This window comes from Podarcis liolepis (assembly GCF_965112155.1).
Source record: "Podarcis liolepis genome assembly, chromosome: 3".
Classification (NCBI taxonomy): domain Eukaryota; kingdom Metazoa; phylum Chordata; class Lepidosauria; order Squamata; family Lacertidae; genus Podarcis; species Podarcis liolepis.
Window position 1 is genome coordinate 53064545 of NC_139557.1, and position 21334 is coordinate 53085878.

The 21334-nt window shown below is 42.8% G+C and overlaps 1 protein-coding gene across 3 annotated transcripts in view; it reads right to left on the reverse strand.

Annotated features, from left to right (window-relative positions):
• Positions 1 to 18217, reverse strand: part of METTL24 (methyltransferase like 24) — a 93528-nt gene extending 75311 nt beyond the window's left edge. For 2 of the 3 annotated variants that reach the window (XR_014524774.1, XR_014524775.1), the window contains exon 1: positions 17446 to 18217. Coding sequence is in view for 1 of the 3 variants with exons in the window: in XM_083497864.1 (XP_083353990.1) it covers positions 17446 to 18030 (585 nt within the window). In the remaining 2 variants the exon portion in view is untranslated. The remainder of the gene's footprint in view (positions 1 to 17445) is intronic. The other variant, XM_083497864.1, reaches the window with a different exon arrangement.
• Between the last annotated feature and the right edge of the window lie 3117 nt (positions 18218 to 21334).

Here is a 21334-nt window from a genome sequence, read left to right on the forward strand (position 1 = left end):
CCTGAAACTGTTCTTAACCTGAAGCACCACTTCAGCTAATGGGGCCTCCTGCTGCTGCCGCGCCGCCGGAACACGATTTCTGTTCTCATCCTGAAGCAAAGTTCTTAACCTGAAGCACTATTTCTGGGTTAGCGGAGTCTGTAACCTGAAGCATATGTAACCTGAAGTATCTAACCCGAGGTACCACTGTACAGTGGTACCTCTAGTTACGAACTTAATTTGTTCCGGAGGTTCGTTCTTAATCTGCGGTACCACTTTAGCTAATGGGGCCTTCCGCTGCCACCGTGCGATTTCTGTTCTCAGCCTGAGGTAAAGTGCTTAACCCAAGGTACTACTTCCGGGTTAGCGGAGTCTGTAACCCAAAGTGTTTGTAACCCAAGGTGTTTGTAACCTGAGGTACCACTGTACCCGACTTGCACAAAAACAGCTGTTCAAAACAACATCACGTGTGTTGACCAATCCCACCAGCAACCCATGGAGCACCTCGTCAACAGAAGTAGAAAGTGTGTTACTAGATGGTCGTTGCAACCAGCAAAACATCACCACATATGTGGCGCAAAGCAAAAACATTCCTCTTCTCCCAGGCCTTTGGCTAACGAAACAATCAATGGCCTTTTAAACTAGGGGAAGGGGGTGTTTGCTGGGTGCAGGTGACAAATGAAGCCATGGATTACATGTTTTACATGCTTTGTTTGTTACTATGTTATGTTTGTTTTTATATTGCAAACTGCTCCATGAGCCTTGGATGAAGAGTGGGATAGAAATTAATTTTTAATCTTTTAAAAAAATCCACTAAAACAATACACAGTCAGGTAGCATGCACTTTTAGGCTGGGATTTCCTCCCCCCCCCCCCGCATTATCCACAAATTGAGAAAATCTGAACTAAAGCACGGGGGTGGGAATTGCAGTCTGCCACTTAAGATGAGAAGATCATCTTGACTATGCAAAAAACACGCACAAATGAGACGCATCGAATCCATTTTAAGCTGCAGCGTGTGTACACAGCCAGTGATACGTCTCTTGTGGCTTGAGATTGAGAACTATTAATTCTTAATACATATTGTATCCTGAATGTAAATTCATTGATAATGCAATGCAAATAATTTACCTGCAGTAAAAAGGATAGGAAACAGACCCTGGAGGCTATTTTCCCCATGTTCATGATTTGCTCTACTAACATCTGTGACTGAAGCAAGCTAATGAATTGCTGAGGGAGGAAAACTAATTTTGCAAAGAAGCCCACCACATTTCTACAATTGAACTGCCTCACTCCACACTGCAAACACCAGTGATTGTTTTACATTTATACTGGCTGCACCAACAATTTGTGCTTTGCTACTCAAAACGTGGCATTCTTATAGCTACTCTGCAGCCTCTGTAGGTAAAGGTAAAGTGATGGCAATTTTAAAAGAGATCTGTGGCTATGCACACATTCCTGTGTACTCTTGGCTCCAGTGCTCTCCCGCTGCTGGTGTTTGAAGTTGTGTTCACATGAGGTCAGCCACGATTCATACTGAACCTGCAGTTCCTTGAGAAACAGTGTTGTTTGATGCATTTCCTATCAAACCAGCTTTCATCTGATTTGAACATATAAGCCACAATCACTCTGTAGTTAAGTCGAGATGTGCTACTCTTGAGACAGAAGAGGACAGCTTTGTGAACAGGAACCGGGGGGGGGGGGGTGTTCCTGCAGGCATGAGGAAACCAAAGGGGCAATGCATATCAAGTGAAGACATTCCCACCCCCTCTCTGGTGTGTACAGCAATGTGTACATGCAATTTGAAACACAGAAGGGGAAACTATTTCACCATGTTTTAAGCTGCTAATCTGTACACAGTCGACCACTGAAATATAGATTGCCTTACTGAACATGAACATGTCTAGAACTGGAGTTTAAATATTTTGTAATGCAGCATTACTGAAGGGAAACATAGTGATAGCTACAAAGTCTTCTCCTAAAAGGTTGAGGGTTTGTTGGCTGAATGTCACAGGGTGTTTGCTGGAAGCAGAGATGGCTTCCTTTGAAGCAGCAGGTAATTGCCCGAGAGTCAAACTCCCACCCAGTTAAGTGGAAAGCTTGGAGGAGGAAGGGCTTGCAAAGTGTCAGTAGTAGGTCCACCCCTCTATTTTTAGACTTCAAAGGCATTTCCCTGAGAGAGCCTTTTTAAGGCTTTCCTTGACAGCATCAGCATTGTGTACGCGTACAATGCCTTCTTTGTATCAGTTCGTTAAATAATGCTCTCACTCTCCATCAGTATTTGATTTCATGCCATTTAGCAGTCTGACCACATGTGGAATCCATCCCACAGCCCTACAATAATAGAGCATGTTATCTCAAAACTTGAAGCTGACCCACAAAGGCCTTGTGCCAAAAGTTAGCTACCCACTGAGCACTCAATAGCAGCCACATTTGTAAACTAGCTTGTGTGCTAAGGGAAGCCAGGAGGGGAGACGTCAAGACTTCCCAGGGCAAATGTCAAAAGCAAAGCACACTTCAGAGCTGTAAAAAACCGATAAAAATGAGGGGCACTCCTAAGATTGCTGTGCCTTAGTAAAGATAAGTTTCACTTTGGAATGCCCGTGTTACCAGTCTTTGTATGTTCTGGAAATCCCACCCGATACACATTCAAATGTGCACCACTGAAAGCAATGCTGTGCGGAAAGACAACATCCGTAACTGGATGCACGGAACACTGTGCATCTGAATGCACAGATCATGAGCCTCAGATTGTTGCCTATGGTTCCTGATCCAACAAGGCCTGCCCTGTGCAGATTATCTTCCCTGAATTCAGCAAAAGTGTCTTGCTCCACTTTTACTGCATTTCTCATGTGAGCTTAAGTTTTTAATAATTAAAAGCAATTAATTCTGAAGCACAATATTAAAAAGCATAAGAATGACAAGTGCACAAATTATCTGAGTCGAAATCCCCAGGAAGTAATGCAATGTCTTTTTTATTCAGACAATAATCTAGTGGTAGGGGATTAGTAGAGGGAAAGGTCTTTTAAGTGCAGGCTCTTTTTTATTATTTTAATATATTGTACACCAGTGTTTCATTATAAAATGCACTAAGAGTTATTATCCACCCTGAGCCTTTGAGAGAGAGGGAATATTAACAAGTGTAAGAGCAATAAATGATTTTTTAAATAAATGATGGGCCAGAGGAAACAGTCAAATATTACTTAATCAATCATTTATTTCGTTGTCAATATACAGGATGCTTTAGAGGTAAAAAGATAGGTCCCTGCCCCAAGGAGCTTAGCCTCTAAATCTAAATTTAGAGGAAAGTGTGAGGGACTCCAGGGATCAAGTCAGAAACACCATGGTCTGAGGTGGGGCTGTTGCCTAGATACCTGTGACTGTACATGTTGAAGCATCAAAGTGTCTATCAGCACAACAGAGGATTTGAGATGTACAGCACCAGCCCCTGTGATTTCGTTAAACCCAACTCTTCAGCCAAAAAAGCTCCCAGGGTTATAAACCCAGTTATAAACAAGACTGTCATTACCCCCAGGCTTACAACCTAAAAGGCACAACGCAAAGGAAAAAGAGGAGGGAGAAGGAAAACAAGCAAACTCAGGCACCAGTTCTTAAAGTTATAAAGCTCTTCTAAAGACCAGTTCAAATGAAAACTGTTCAGGGAAAGGAGCAACTGTGGACCTTGCTTCCCATCTGTCCCATTGCTGCAGTCTGCTGGAATGACTGCTGCCAGGAGACAATTGCTTAATGCTGGTGACCATAGCTTGCTACAATCCAGCCTACCAAGGGACTTTAGGAAATCCTGGGGCTCGAAAACTCACTCTCCAGATTTAGCTATAGTAATGACATTACTGACCAGAATGGTTAGATCTCTCAGGGATGCTGGGAGTGGGCCACTAGCTGCCAAAAGGCTACAAAACAATTCCCTCCGTAGGAGAAAGTTTCATATACAAGATTGGCTGAATTGTTGGTTTAGAATGCAAATTCTAAGCCTGTGGCTTAGATGCAGTTTTAACATTTATACAGCCATGTTATATTGCAATATAACATGGTGCATGCCTCTGTGCAGGATTCCTGCAATGCAGGGGGTTGGACTAGATGACCCTCAGGATCCCTTCCAACTATGATTCTCTGTTTTTGCATATGTTCTTTGAAGTTTCTCATGCTCACAGGAGGAAAGCAGCAAGGGGAAGGATCAGTAATATCTGCAATGCAGGACAGAGAAGGATCAAAATGCAAATAGGAGAGCACACCTCTCTCTCTAACAACTCTTCAGCAGCAAGAGTGGATGCAGCCAGGGCTTTTCTTGGCCACAGACACTTCCACACATCAGCTGATTTTGGATTTGGTGCTGCTCACTCACACGAGCTGCATGTAAAGGGGTGAGAGCAATGAAATGGAATGGTCAAGTGAAGTGGAAGAAACTATGGCTGCCTCCTCTCTTCTTGCCATGGGGCTCTTAAAAAGATAGCCTGATTGAAACTTAGCAACTCCTTTTCCACTTAATGTCCAAGTTGCCAAAACCATCCTTGCCCATCACTGTTGACAGGTCAGCTATACTATTTTACAGCAGAGCATTCCAATAAATCCAGATCACTAAGCAAGCTAAACTAGCCAACTTTAAGTCTGTCTAACCCTAGACAAACATTGGTCTGTAAGGAGTAAGTGGTGCTTGACTTCAAACAGGCCATTTCCCAGACGATAAGCTCGAAATGGGATGCTCATCCAAATGAACCAGATGCTTTTAATTATTAATCAGTAAAATCAAGTGCTTGGGAGATTGTGATCTCTAACCCCCAAAAGCAGGTCTTCCAGTCGATTGCCAGATTTTTAGTTTTACTTTGGAGGCTTTCAGGACTCTGGAGAGCACTACCACTAATGGCTTATTATTTATACACCATACTTAGAAATATACTCTTAGTTTCAAGTGCTTGAAAGCATAACCACAGCTTTTAAAATCTGGAGGCCCACCAGGGTACTGGAAAGGTAGAAATTGGAAATTTGGAAATCTCCTCTAGGCTCTGAAATTAAAGACCCTTTTGAGTGGATCCAGCTGACAATGAACATCTGGTCTCTGAACACAGAAATCCAGTTAATCAAAAAAAAAAAAAAAGTCATGCATATTCTAAAGGGCTGGTTGTATGTTGGGGTGTATTTTTATTTTCTTTATACACAGGTATAAAACAAACAGGTTTCGAATTTGACAGAGAAATAGCATTTGCAAGAAAAAGGTTAAATGTAATTTTAAATCTCAAATCACAAGCAGGGCTTGCAGCAAAATGTTGCAGTATCTCCCCACCCTTTTAAGCGTTTGGTTCCAGAGTTCCACAGAGCAAGTCACACCCTTCTTCAGCATACTATGAACTGTATGGAGCTCAAGGCAGCTAATTCTTTCACCTACATCTTCCATCTTTTCTGTTTTGCTTTTTCATCAGACACCCCTGGAAAACACAGGGCATACTCGTGGGCTGTTGGGAGGGTATCATTCCTTTTCCTTTACAAAATTACATCTCTATTTCCCCGGTGGGTGCAGGGTCACCAAAATGCTTGGAAACCAGCACCTTCTTTAAGGTGCCCACATTTTACTTCCAGATGGATAGGGCCTTGACTGAGTGCACTATGAGAGGGAGCAATTAGAATCTGTCTAGTTAAAAAGAAATGTCCTGTAATACATACGGTACAGCAAAAAGGAGCATCACAGGAAATTACCTTTTACCAAGTCAGACTTTTGGTCCATCTAGCTCAATATTGTCAACTCTGATTGGCAGTGACTCTCCAGCGTTTCAGGCAGGTCTTTTGCAGCCTAATGGGAGACACCAAATATTGAACCTGGGACCTTTTGCAGGCAAAGTATTGTTGCATGCCACCCCAATCTCTGAGCAGTGTGAGATTTCAGGGGTTCCAGGCGCTCACCCAAGGTCCATGTTTCCTTTGGGAATGAGGCACAGTGGAGACTGTGGTGTCTTTATGATATATGGTTTATTTACACATATGTACAACCTGAGCATATGATGGAGCGGTTCACAGCACCCCAAAAGGATCCTGCTTCTCCCATAACCCAAACTGAAATCAAATATTGCTTTCAAACATTACTCTCACTCTCTCTCCAACTTGCTGCTTCACTTCTGGCCCCCATCACTGCAATTCTAAACTCTTCATCCCTCTAACGAACCATGAGCTGAGGGAGGAAGGCCCACCCATTTGATGTCTGGTGCCAAGCCACTTCCTTTGTTGCCTTAATAACCTAGGATATTCCCTCAACTCAGGAAGCTATCCTGTCTTATATTTTAACACTTGATGGATCCAGGGCTTAGATGGCTCTCACATACAGCCTACTTCTTCCCACCCAACCCCCAAACTTGTAACACAATGTATTATACCACTGAGCTATGCCCATCCCCATCCTCTTGGTCCAATTCTATACAGGTTTATTTGGCTTTAAATCACAACAGGTTAAATGAATGTTACTCTCAAGAAAGTGAGCATAGCAGTGCAACTGCAGGTTTTGTTTTTTAAGAAGAACGAACTACGTGTTGGCTAATAAGTCTGAAACAAGATCCACTGTGCTTCACTTGCTTCTGACTACTTTAAAAGAACCACACCTTCATTTAAAATTTTTCATTAAAAGCACTAAATAGCATTACTATGCCTAAAGCAAGAAAAATAAAAAAATACCTTGTAGTCTTTTACAAGCAAAAATCTGCTGAGCAGAACGAATTCCCCTAATATTTTTTTAAAAAAAAAGATTTTAAAACAACAACCTTAAGCCTTTAAGCAACAAGGTTTTTTTATTTTTATTATACATTATTGTTGCACACAAATACCTTTCCTACCACCTGAGTGTTAATGGCTGTATCTTCAAGCAATATTAACTATTTTCAGGTGTAGGATTACCAGACTATAAAAGATCAGTAAACTAACATTTCCAGTAGTTACTTATAACATAAGAAGACCCTGTTGGATCAGACCAAAGGCCAATGGGCAGAGCAATCCTAACCTGCACTGATGTGGCAGAGGATCCAATACTGCAGGGGGCTTTGCTGCACTCACTAACACTGTAGGCTGTTGCCAGTGCCAGCAGTATCCAATGTAATGTCCTCAAACAGGGAAGGATGAGGAGAGAGAGGCAGAACAAATGGCCCAGCCAAGGGTCCAATGGATCCCAAACTGGTTTAACAGAGAGGAGTCAGATCTGGATTTATTTCTTGCATCCACTTGTTGCCAGCCCAGCAACAAAATAAAAAAATATACAAGCAATGGTGGCCCCCACTGCTCTGGTCAGCCCCACTGCTCTCCACCCAGAAGTTAGGATTATTCCAGAGGACAGGATGACCCCAATAAGGTCCAGCAAGGACTTAGCATGCTTAGAGTCTTAGAATCATAGAGTTGGAAGGAATCGTGGGTAATCAAGTCCAACCCCTCAATGTGGGGCTCAAACCCACAACCCTGAGATTAGGAGTGTCATGCTGTACCAACTGAGCTACTTAACGTCTTTGTGACCACAGAATGCTGAATGACTTTTTTGGGGGGGGAGGGGGAATATAAATGGAATAGAATGGAGTGGCCTGGAAGAGGGTGTGGTTGGCTAGAGGAGCACTCCAAAATGGCAAGACTTTGTTGCAGATCCCACTTGTTCAACTAAGTTTGCTGCTAGCTCCTGTAAATGAGGCTGGAAACAGCTCAACTGCCTCTGCTCTAAATGCTGCTGAGTTATTACCACAACAGTAGATTCCAAATTATAGCTTTCATTCCACTGGTATGCATGGCCTTCAGCATATTTGTATACAGAATTGTATTACTCTCATAAATTATCTGGCTCCTTAAGAAGGCCGGCATGTCGCCTTTACTTTATTCTCTCAAAAAAAGGCTGACTAGCATAAATAACTTCAAGCTGCATCAATAAGTTACAAAGATCCTAAAGAAACATGGATATGTTTTCTAGAAATGATAAACTACTTACATTCTAACAAATTGCAATCACCCCATTTATTATCTGCTTTATGTTTCAGCCCACTAGGAAGACTGCAGGTTATATTTTATAAATGCATGGGTGTGTCTCCGCATGCATTTAATAGCCATTATACTATTCAGTATTTATATGCATTCACATATGTTTTTCCAATAATATATTACACATATATGCAATTTTTCAATCAAGATTAGTTCCCAATCAGAAAACCCTGAAACAGCCCACCTACACTGTGTTACTCATGAGGAAACCAGAAGCCTATATGTAGCTAGGTCAGCATAAATTTTAGCTAGGGGGTCCCTTTATTTTCCAATAGCCTGCTCTATCCATTTTTATTATTCTTAATTAAACTTCATAGCATTTGGCTGCTGGGGTCTGAAGTGCATTTCAGCCAAACTCTAGGATTCAGGTAATCTCTCACACGTCTAGCCACTGCACCTATGTTCCTGGGGTGAAATAATGGGATTTCAATGGAGAGAAGAGCTGGTCGCACTGTATCCACAAGAGGGAAAGGCAGCTGGATACTAGCCCTATTGCTCCTTGTAAACTGAGACAGATCTTGCACCCTGGAGAGAGTCATAGAATCTAAATGCTACTTCATAGTCCCGGGTTTTCGTATTTCCTTAAGCACTCTAGAACTCCCTCCTATCTGGAGGCTGTAAGTGTTGAAGAAAAGTGGCAGCAATTACCATATAGTTTCAGGGCATGGCTGACCTACTCACAAGGAAATTGTGCAAGGAAGTGCAGAATCAAGCTCTCCCAGCCCACCCCCCTTCTGTTACATTGCCCAGCTGTAGATTTTGCAGGTTGTTGTTTTTTCTTATACACCAACATAGCTACATTTTTAGGTGCCTTGGAAAATACCTTTTTAGTCAATTTGGCATCACTTGACTCTCTCACCTAGCGCCACACAGAATTAATCATCAGCTTTGCTAAAATACAGATTGCTGTGCTTCTCTTTGTTTCTGCTCTGTGTCTAATTAGGGCCCTGTGTGTATCAACTTGTGATGTGTTGAGGGAGCTGAGTAATGGGCGGCCTTTGTGTTCTCAGAAATGGTGTGTAACTTGCTATCTGTAACAACGAGCAGAGATTTTTTTAAGTGTACAGTTTTGGAACAGAGTCTAAAAGCTCATAACATCCAGAATAATTTTTATACTTTTTTGCTTTTTAATTCCCACCACCACCACCACATCCCTGCTAGGGATGCAAGAAGGTGTTGATTTCCATTCAGACCCATGTTCATTATGTACAGTGCTTCTGTTCTGACGCAGTTCAGCTTCTGACAAAAACTGCATTATTTTCTTAGTGTCCACTGTAGTGTAATTTTATGTAATTAATTACATAACTAATGATGTTATCAATCACAGTATTATTATGCTATGCCCCATCATTCATTTCAATGCACAGGCCATTCACTTCAATACAATACAAAGGAAACACAACTGAACTTGGGGAAAGGGGAGTCACCCATTATGTATCATCTGAAGACTGAAAGCAGAAACAACTGATCATATTTGCTGGATTGATTTCCATTCTGGACACTGGACAAATAAGTGGACATCAGCATTTTCCTCTCCAGTTTCTGTCAGAGGTCTCCAGCATCCCTTATCCTCACTTCCTCCTACCTTGGTGTAGTATCTTGCCTGATGAAGAGTTCGATAGAACTAGAAATGTTGCCCCTGTTTAGTGACAGATGGCATTGCCCAACTGTGTATTTTAGAGTATCCACCCCCACTCAAAAAAAGCAATGCTAGGAAGTTGATCCAACAGATCCTGCTCATTAGCTGTTGTGACTAAAGTGCTAGCAGGAAATGAAGAACAGGGCAATACCCTCTTACCAGCATGTTGGTAAGAACCGTCTGCCTCCCTCGACATAGGAGCTGGGGCAGAATAACCACTGCTGGGATGTGGGGGGGGGGGGTTAGAGCTAGAGAATGAGGAACAGGAAGGGATGAAAAGAATCTGAACCTTACTGGGAGAAAGGAAGATGGAGCTCTCTGTTCATCGCCCATCACCCTGCAATTCATCAAATTTGATGAGATTTTGCTAGGTGATTATAATTACAGCATGTCACGCTATGAGTTTCCCCCACCCCCTGAAAGATAGGATTGCCCAGCTGCTGCTCAAAAATGTATGAAGCAAGACTAATTTTTTAAAAGCTAAGGTAAGCATGCAAGGATCATGGCTCTGCTGTGTGATCATTAACCTAGTAAGCTTGCAAGAGACATCACTGCCAGGAACCATTTTATAATCAGTATTTTCTGGTCTATTAACTGCAAATGAAAAGGCTTTAAAATATAATTAAAAGATCAGTAGCTTTTCCTTGCACAGTTACTACGAAAATAATTCCAGAGCTTCTATATCTTCTCTTTCATTCTTTCTCTGCTCCCCTCCCCCCTGATTTTGTACCAGGTTGCGCTGGTGCTCCTGGGACCTGATTATTTGCTGTTGAAAACAACTGTCAATGAAAGGGCATCCTTTTATTGCAAACACAATAATCTCTCTCAGTCTGCACTTTCAGACTGACAATATTTGAACAAGAACTCCCTGAAGTCTTCCTTAGTTATCCATGCAGATGCCAATGGCTTGAAGTCACAATACCTAGTGCTGTAATGCTATTAATCTCCCAGGCGAAATGGGTTTGATCACAGGAGAAGATAACCAAGAGTTTATATAAAATCCATGTGTGCTAAAAGTTCCCCTTTTTTAGCACTGAGAGCACAAACTCCCTTATAAGCCCTTTGCACCCAGAGGATTGCTAAGGAATGATATAGGACCAATTCTAAGAAATCTAGTTGCACTTAAGCCCCATAGTTGTTGGTTTAACTTTTCCCAGAGCATGCCCCACATCTCATCCATTCACAGTGCATGAGGTGGGATGCCACTGGTGTCACCATGACCAAGACAGAGCAGGGCAGGGTGGCAGCCACAGCAGGGGAAGGATCAGGCTGGCAGTGACAGAAGGTATATGCGCATCTGCACCCACAACTGCCAACCCAGTGCTTCCCCAGCCATTCCAGTTCTGGCTGAGAGAGCAACAGAGCATCAGCACACCTCATGTGACATTGATGTATTCAATTCAGGATGCCTTTTATGTCATTATTTCAGCAACCAGGAATGCTGTTGCTAAATGTTCACGAAATTATAAACACAGGAGTGAAGGGCTATGTCTCCAATTGCTAAATGTCCTTAAAACAGTACTAACAGTATCTGCTATTTTTGCAGCGTGATCCTCACTTCCAAGCAAACATGATTAGGATCGTATCCAAAGTCTGGGTTTTGTTTGTACGTGCATGGGATAATCAGAGACTAAAGATGACCAAAACAACAAAATGAGAAGCAGTATAATGAGGCTCCTCTCATCTGTGATTTTGAAAACCTAGTAGGGTGGTTAATTCAGATTTGAAGAGATGGAGGAGTTCAAAATTCTCTGTCAGTAGCACACTAAAAGCAATCCAAGATATTGAGCGAAGATATAAGAATATGTGCAACACTTGAGATTCCCTGCCTGAGTAAGCAAGGAATGTTGATGCAGAATAACTACTCTGAATCAGTCACTTCTGAAAGGTCTGGTATATCAGATCATAAGCCCTTGGAAAGAATGCTAATGATTATAATTAGTTTTGGTTTTTCCTTTGAAGCTTCCAGTCCAGGCACGGTCAGATATAATTTCTTCAGTCCATCTGTTTCAGTGTGGCATTTCCTAGTTTCTAAGATGATGCAATAGCATTTTTATTGTAACATAATAATGTTATTGTTAAGTGTCCTAAAGATTTCAGTGTGTGTGTTTTTTTGCCAAAGGCTACAAATTCCCTTTATTAAGGAAAATAAATCTGGGTGAAAGTCAAAGAGATGGCAAGATTTCAATTTTTAAACATTCAAGAAATGTTTCTTTCCCAGAAACATAAGAAAAAACCTTGTAATGGTGTGCCTGTAATAGTCAGTTCCCAACTTTCTCTTTGACTCCCTGTGACAAAGGGCAGCGAACCAATTCTGGCAGGAAACTTTATCTTCCCTGAATCTAGAACCTCAAAACAGGGGGTATAAAAAAAGATGCATTTCCGAGGCTTTGCCTTCAGCAACTCAAGAGGAGAAGTGGGACAGGCAATATATCAAGTGGAAGTACAGTATTGAGGAGGAGGAGATGGAGAAGCTGGGGAAGACTTTGAAAGATGTCCCAGTTATCAGCCTCTCTCAAACCTTTCCTTTTGGGGCAAATTGGACTATTGCAATCTTGTACACATACATTTTAAAGGATGGGAGCTAGTTTGAAATAGTCACTAGGGTTGCTGTATTCACCCAGCTCTGCTGACTTCCAGTCCACGTCTGAGCTTAATTGCAAGTGCTGATGACTACCTAACTTTAAACACCTACATTGTTTAAAGTCCAAGTACATATTAGCTCATCTTTGTCCACACTAGTTCACCCAGTCCCTAAAGTCATTGTATGTCTTTTCCTGGTCCGTCCCGTCCCCCCCCCGCCAGGGCCAACCCTAACATTAGGCAGAGTAACACATCTGATTCAGGTGGTAGAAGCCAAGTGGCAGCAGCCTTCCCAGCTGCTCCTCTTGAGCCTCCCATTCATTCTCCCACAGCCTTCTGCCCTCTAAACTAGGCTGCTGCCCTCAGATGCAGTAGTGGACACTGTCCCATTGTTGAAGCAAAATCGGACTGCCAGTACAGAGAGAAGTTGGATTGTGTGGGGTGTGTGTGTGTGTCCGGTATTGCCCTTTCCCTCAGACCACAATGTCTTGGGCTGGGCCTGCCCCCTTTTGAGGAAAGGCAGATGGTGAATGAAATAGGCCACGTCTTCACCATACATTTAAAGCACTATTATACCATTGTAACAGTCATGGCGTCCCCCAAAGAATCCTGGGAACTGTGATCTTTTAAGGGCACTGAGAGTTGTTAGGAACCCCCTATTCCCCTCACAGACCTACAGTTCCCAGAGTTCATTGGGAAAGGGGATTGGTTGCTAACAATTGTAACTGAGTGGACTAGTGGTCTTCTAAGAACTCTTAAAACTACAGGATTCTTCAGGGGAAGTCATGGCTGTTAAAATGCTATAGCAGTGCTTTAAATGCATAGTGCAGATGTGGCCAAAGAACTATTCCAAGGTACTCAGCCTTGGAATGTCTCCCCAGGGAAGCTCACCTGCATAGACTGATATCATTCCAGTGCCAGGCAAAATACCTTTTTATTCTCCTAAACTTTCATTTTAAAACCTATTAAGTAAGCCATTGATGAAATGCTTATGTGTTGCATTGTATTTATTATGTTCTACCTGCTATTTTGATCTTATTTTTTGTTGTTGTTTTTATTAAAAAAATGTATGATTGCACTGTTTTTAGTCTTTTATAATGAGCATGGATGAGCTAAAGGCACAGGATAAACATTTAATGAATGCATAAATAAATATGAAAATGTAAACTTCCATTCTATTTTCTTAGCTGCAGTTGAGGCAATGAGTAATATGTAGGCTTCATAATTGCTAGCAGCCATGAAGGACAAATATGTGCATTTATGAAAATAAAAACCTGATTTTTGTTGGTATTGTTTAAAATCGTCATCATACATTTATTTCCCATTGTGGCATTTTGAGACATACTTGACAATTTTATCTTGGCTACTCTATCAGGCTATAAAGAGGGCTTCATGCTTTCATTTTGCAAATCATAACACATCATTTCTCTCCACTAGTTATTCTTTGGTTGGCTGTGATGTACTGTGAATGCCAAGTGGGAGAATATGTTTTTTATAAACCAGAAAGTGTAGAAACATCTGGTTTCTTGGCAAACATGCTGAAGAATTATATTGGTGGCTCTGGTGTTTACCAGATCTGTCACATGGTTGGGCTGCAAAGGACAATCCTTTTGTTTTTTATTGGTGTTTTCCATACATTCAGCTTTTAAAAAATCAGATAAATGTACTTAGCAGTTATAACTTTACATAAAAACAGCCTGAAGGTGAAGACAGAAGCCATTTAACTCTCAATGTGTTATTTTAACACAGACTAAGAAGAACAAATCCATATGATTAATATGATTATAATTGCTTGCAGTTATGGAGATAACCTGCAATCAAGATCCTTGCATCTGATAAGAGGCAGAACCTTATAAAATATTTCAAAATCTTTTCAGCATAGCCCCTGTGCATTTTTTTCTCTTTACCTGCGGCTCCCAGCACGAAGTCCCTGATGAGCATGCCAAAAACCTTCATCACAATGTTTACTCATAGAAGAATACCGCTATTCCTGATAGTCTTTATCAAAAATAAAACAAAGCAAAGCAAAGCAAATTTCCCCCAACAATTCATCTAAACCCAGTGGTTATTTAAGGATTATATTAAGAACGTCATTTCAAACATCTGAGAGTAAGACCCTTATCAGTATTTTAAATTTCTCTGTAATCCATTTTAACTGCTGGAGGAGAAGTGGGGGTAGAATAACTTTTACATTTACAAAGCAATCCAAGGAAGCAAGTCCTATTGAACTCAATGGGGTTCACTTTTGAATAGACATGACTAGGATTACACTGTAAGAGCATGGGTTACCAATGTGGTACCTGTGGGCACACAGCTGCCCACAGAAGCCACTTATGATGCCCACAGGGTCTCCCCCCCCCCCCCCCACTTCTGAAATGAGCTAAAGATGGCTTCTTCCAAGGGTAATAGAATGATTTTTTTTCAAGCCTAACTGAGGCATGGGGTGATTTTAGTGGGGTTACAGCTGGGGAGGGGGGAGAGTTGCAGCATGCACATACTGCCCAAACTGTTCCTCTGTTTTGCAAATGTGACCACAGGCCCCAAAAGAATAGTAACATCTGGTAAAGGGCTTAGGGTCTGACTTTCTTGATTTTAAACTTTGCTTGCTGCTCTAATAATGGGTGATGTCTTCCATCCGAGGTTGACCACAAATACAAAGAGTGTCTGCGTACTGGAGCTTTTTGTAGCAGCCATCCAAGGCTATGGTGGGAATCACCTAGAAATAGCATAACTAGGGTGGCACTGGGCAGGCTGTGGCACTGAGGCCCACCTGAAAGTGGTACAAGGTCCAATGGTGAATCCCAGAGCAGTGTTTGAGAAACACTGGTCTAACCCATCCTATGTTCCTAAAAACAAACAAGAAGTACTGTTTTTGGGGGACAGGGGGTGGGTGGGTGTGGGGGATTCCCTGGTCCTGAATGGGGTAACTGTGTCCCTGAAGAACCAGATGCGCAGCCTGGGAGTCATTTTGGACTCACAGCTGTCCATGGATGCGCAGGTCAATTCTGTGTCCAGAGCAGCTGGCTACCAGCTCCACCTGGTACGCAGGCTAAGACCCTACCTGCCCACGGACTGTCTCACCAGAGTGGTGCATGCTCTAGTTATCTCCCGCTTGGACTACTGCAACGCGCTCTACGTGGGGCTACCTTTGAAGGTGACCCGGAAACTGCAATTAATCCAGAATGCAGCAGCTGGACTGGTGACTGGGAGTGGCCGCCGGGACCACATAACACCGGTTCTGAGATATCTGCATTGGCTCCCAGTACATTCCCGAGCACAATTCAAAGTGTTGGTGCTGACCTTTAAAGCCCTAAACGGCCTCGGTCCTGTATACCTGAAGGAGCGTCTCCACCCCCATCGTTCAGCCCGGACACTGAGATCCAGCGCCGAGGGCCTTCTGGCGGCTCCCTCATTGCAAGAAGTAAGCTTACAGGGAACCAGACAGAGGGCCTTCTCGGTAGTGGCGCCCACCCTGTGGAACACCCTCCCTTCAGATGTGAAGGAAATAAGTAGCTATCCTATCTTTAAAAGACATCTGAAGGCAGCCCTGTTCAGGGAAGTTTTTAATATTTAATGCTGTATTGTTTTTAATACTTGATTGGGAACTGCCCAGAGTGGCTGTGGAAACTCAGCCAGATGGGCGGGGTATAAATAATAAATTATATTATTATTATTATTATTATTATTTAAGAAAAAAGAAGAAAAGCAGAGGCAGAGAGAGAGAAAGAACCGCTGAATTATTCATAAAATATTTGTCCTGCCTTAACACAATGCAGCTTACCATTCACATATATACGTACGTACTTACATATACACATTATCCAGATAAAATGTAGGAAATGAGTTACAGTAAGGTATCTGCAATGAAGGACAGGCAACAGCTTTTCTTCTTTGAAGTACTTCTGGGGACATCTGATACACTTTAAAGAGGGAAATTACTGCCACCAATAATTATTTCTAATTGATGAAGGGCACTCATATAGAGAGGACCGGACATAATGCAGATCTGAAAATGACATTTCCCTGAAGTACATGGCTATTTAGATCTGAGACACCAGTTGATATCTGAACAGCCTGACCTTAAATAATGTTTACTCAAATCCCACTGATTGCAAGTGGGTTTACTTCAAAGTTTAGGTTGCTTCAGACTGCAATCTTACTGCAGAGTCTCAAAGCCCGACATTCTTTGATCACATTTGAACTCTGTCCTCATTACAGAGCTTGTATTGCTTCAGGTTGTTATTGTTCCAGATGAGGACAGCATTTTGAGTCCCTCATCATAAAAACTAATTTACTTCTCATGATCTCTTTGGCTCAACTGCTTCAAACCCTGTCTGGGCCCCAAGTTTACGAACAACTTCAAATTCCCAAATCAACCTTAACCTTATTTTTGAAGGCAATTTTTGAAGGCAATTTTACCAGCATATGGGGCTACCTGCCATAATGGAAATAGATTTGCTAGGCTGAGATTAAATAAATGTACCAGTATAGCACTCATGACTTATGGTTGCTTTACGATATTTATTGTCAAGGGATGCCTTTTATTCCAGAATACACATCCTATGGATGCTCCAGATTTCTGTAGAATATTTCCAAGGTCACTTTTTCAGATTAGACAGCTCACTTTACAATTTGGTGACAGCTTTACCAGATCAATCTCAGTGCATGCCTCACCATTGATTTATTTCATACATATATTGTATTTTATTGTGGTACAATCTGAATTACACAGAATTAAAATTGTAATAAAACAAAATACAATATTAAAAAGAAGCATAAAAACAAAAATCCCATATTCAACCACAAAACAAAAACATGCCACAGACCACCTGAATAAAGTTCACACGCCGCCACCCCACCCCCCAATAATCTTGGGAAGAGCAGTTTAATAGTGCTGGGAATTGTAGTTTTGCTGGGCAAACCACAGCGCCTACAATTCTTGGAGGTTGGATGTGCTTTAAATGTACTATGCATGAACAGCCAAGAGAGAAAGAAACGAAACCATCCCTTTTGCGACTCCCAGCAGACAACCCAAGGCCACCTCATAATTTAACATCATGTCCTGGCAACCTCAGGGCCTCAATGCACCGCATTGCAAGGGGTTGGACTAGATGACCCACCGGGTCCTTTCCATGATTCTGGGATTCTCCTTCATATGATTACCTCCTCACGCCCACCAGGCCTGAACCCAACTGAAGGGTGAACCACCGACCGCACGGAGGCGGCCATTCTTACCTTCTTGCGGGCGTCGCTCGGGGGCGCCCCCTGGAGGCAACAGGTGGGCTCGGCTGGGCCCCTGCGGCGGCCGCTCCTCACGTAGGTCACCTGCCGCCTGCTGGTGGCTTCGCTCGCCTTCTCAGCTCTGCGAGCTCCCGGCGGGAGAGGTGGCTTGCGCGCCTCCTTGGCGGGCTCTGCGGCGTCCCAGGAGCGCCGGAGCCCCAGCTGCAGCAGGCAGAGGAGGAGGGTGGCGGAGAGCAGGCAGAGGCGCAGCGCGCAGCCCTTCCCCGGCCGCCTCTCCTGGGCCGCTGCGCAGCGCCACAGGCTCATGCTGCCGCCAGGGTCCCGGGCGAGCGCTCGGCTCTCCTCCTCTCCGCTCTCCTGCCGCTGGGCGCGTGCCTCGCCCAAGGACACATGCCGGGGAAAGTTTGGGCTCTGGCTGGCGGTAGTTCCGCCCCTCTCCTCCTGCCCCAGCCGAGAAGCGGAGGGCGCCTCAGAGCCGCCGCCTCCCGGCCACCGGGCGAGGAACGCGAGCCTCGCTGCAGCTCTTGGCGGCCACCCCGGGGCTCTGCGGGTCCCTCGGTCCTCCTCTTGCTCGCTCATCGACGGAGCAAGCAGGAGAGAGCATGGCCGGGTCCAGTGGGGCTTGGTTGGAAAAGCGGCGCAACAGGTAGAAGTTAACGGAAGGCAAAGGAGGATGGCGGGAAAAGTTGGCCTTTCTTGCAGCGCTTTCCAGCTTTCCCTTGAAGTTGCGCCATCGGAGCCGGCTGTCCTGTGTGGCTGAGTTCGGAATCGGGGTTTGTGGCTGGTTCCCTGCTGTTTTCTAGGTAGTTGCAGTTTTCAGTGGATCAGTTTAAAAACTGCTACCCCAAGCTTTTGACTGGCGTAAAGTATATATGCTTTTTAAAAACTGCATCAAGTGAAAAGTACATATGGAAGGGTAATTCCATTCACCTCACCTGGAGATTATCTGTGTGTGACAGACAATGAGTGGTGGAAAGATGGTTCTGCTTTAACACACACACCCCATCAGTGCCAGATTTGCATATAAGCTAAACAAGCTATAGCTTAGGGCCCCACTCTCTTGGGGGCCCCCAAAAAATGTAAAGGGGAAAAAACTGGATGCGCGTTTCCAAAATATAAGATAAAAAACAAATAAAATAAGACCTGCATACAGCAACAGTGGTTTGTGTTGTATGGGCCCCACCTGCCAGCCTGCTCCCTAAAATATCATTGGTTTGCTCCTTTCTATATATAGGGTGCCCACATTCAGCATGGACTGGTTGCATGGCAACATGTGCAAATGGCTTTAGATACTTATTAGGTCCATAAATTACCATATAGCATATATTCAACAGAAAAAAACGGCAACAATTGGTTGTTGAGAAAGGACAGCTGGACATATAAAGAGCCCCATTACCTTCAGTAGCTTAGGGCCTCATCAAACCTAAATCTGGCCCTGCCCCCAATGCTTTCCCTCCTTCCTTCTCTCCCCCCCCCCCAACTCAGAGCAGGATCCTGCAATGCAAATCCTCCTTCAGCAACTGCCCCAAGTGAACAGGGAGAGGGGGACTATTTCCCAACAGAACCCAAAGGGCAGGAGGCAACAGGCAGTGCTGTCGTGTCCAAAGGTAGCTCTATGGGTCAGAAGTTTCCAATCAGGCTAAACAAGCCCCTCCATAAATGTGCTTAAAATGTAAGGTGTGGGTGTGACCATAGTATTAGAGATCATACAGAAGCACACCCTGATCATATGTTTAAAGCACATGGCACCCCGCTGAATCCTGGGAACTGTAGTTTACCCCCTCACAAATCTACAATGCATTTAACTGCACACTAATTGAAGCTGACCTAGCAGTGACCAGGAACACTTCATTAAACGTTTAATCGTGCTTAAATAGGTACACATTTCCACCAGATTATTTTCAAACCCTGAAAACAGCAGTGTTAGTTACTCTTTAGAGTCCATGCGTATGTTTCTCACTGGGAAGCCACAATTCAGTCTGCAAAAAATTAGCAAACCAGAGCACTGGCCTGCAACATAACCAAGCTTAAGAAGTGTTAGCTCAAGAAGAAGAAGAAGGAGACAGTCTTTTTTGTGAGAGCAAAATGGTAAGCAGAAAAATGTCCTGGTATCCCCCTTCATCCCTTTTATGGTGATGAGGAAATTAATATTGTTCACAGGTTTGGCCATGATTGTTAGATAATAATAATCAAATAAGCCCCTCCCTAACTGATAAAATAAAATAAAATAAAATAAAATACAGATGCAGCTGCAGCTGCTATAAAAGTTCTTAACAGCCTTAGGTATTTGCTTGAAAAGAGAAATGCTTTCTCCTGGTATCAATGGCCTTGTATTCTCTTGGCAGTCAGAACATACTTGAACAGTTACAGTTGCTAAATAAATTCAGCCAGACAAAAGCTCCTTTGTCCTGAAGTAATAGAGGGCAAAGCCAATGTAGGGTAAAAAGAGCAGAGGGCCAAGTAAACATAATTGCTTTTCATATAAACCGTATGAGGGAAAAGTAAATTCTGTGGAATGCTACAGTAGCCTTGAGTCTTCTTCCTGCGTGAATTGGTAAAGAATGGAAAAGGTATTCTTTGAAAGTCATTCCAATGAACCTGAACAAGCATAACCTATTCATGGAAATCTAAGGTGAGCCACTGAACTTTTTATTCAGAAATTGAGCACATGCTACACTGTTTGTTTAGCAGGTGTTTAATTCTTAAGTTACTATGTGCCTTTAGGATCGTGCAGGGTGTTCAAGAAGAGCGGTGAAGAACAGGTTTTAAAATATATATTTACTTATGTTTCCATGCAGGCTTTTGGAGTAAAAACCAAAAACCTATCCCCAAGGCAACTTACATACAATGAAAACATAAAGCTACAAAATCTAATGCCAATCAAAATAATTTAAAATAGGAGTGTAAAACATTTCACAACCCATCAACACCATCATACAAAACTAGTTTGAACAATTTAAAAGAAAACAAACACTGCAGCAAAATAAACCATTAAAACTCAGAAATTCAATTCCACATTTCAGCTAATAAACCAATATCTAACATGTTTCCCTAATAAAAAAGTAACAGAAACCAACTGCAGTCCTGCACATAATGTAATGTATGCATAAAGCCTCATTGATTTCAACACATGTGATTCCTTTAAAAAAGCAGTATGCTGCTGCATTCGCTTTAAAAAACCCAACACCTGTTCCCAGTAAAAACAGTTATGGAGCAGGTAGGGACTGAAGGAAATGTTAGATAAAGAAGGAAGACGACACCTGCTCTGCCAGTTCTGTAGTTGTGGATGGTAATGCCAGCAATTATGCTTAAGTCTGATCCTATGCATCCCAGAGAAGGAGTGCTAAGCAAAGAATCAGACTTTGGGCTGCTTAGCATAGGTGGCAGCAAGCTCATGTTCATTCCACGTACAGTGGTACCTTGGTTTAAGAACAGCTTAGTTTATGAACAACTTGGATTAAAAACGCTGCAAACCCGGAAGCAGGTGTTTTGGTTTGTGAACTTTGCCTTGGAATAAGGACATGTTTCGCTTCCTGCTGAGTGTGTTCCATTTGTAAATTGAGTTCCCTGCTGCTATGGGAAAGCCCACCTTGGTTTAAGAAAGCTTTGGTTTAAGAACGGACTGCCGGAACGGATTAAGTTTGTAAACCCAGGTACCACTGTATACATGTTGTTAGAAGTCACAGCTAGCATCCACTCCTTGATGAATGTATCCACATGATACAGGTTTGCCATGCTATATTTTGCATGTTTAATGTGCATGTGTATAAACCTAAAATGTGCATTTGTATAAACCTAAAAAAAAATTGTGTGAAATGGGCGCATGGAAGGGAATCTTGTCCCATTTGCTATATGTACATGCTCATACAAACACACTTGGTTT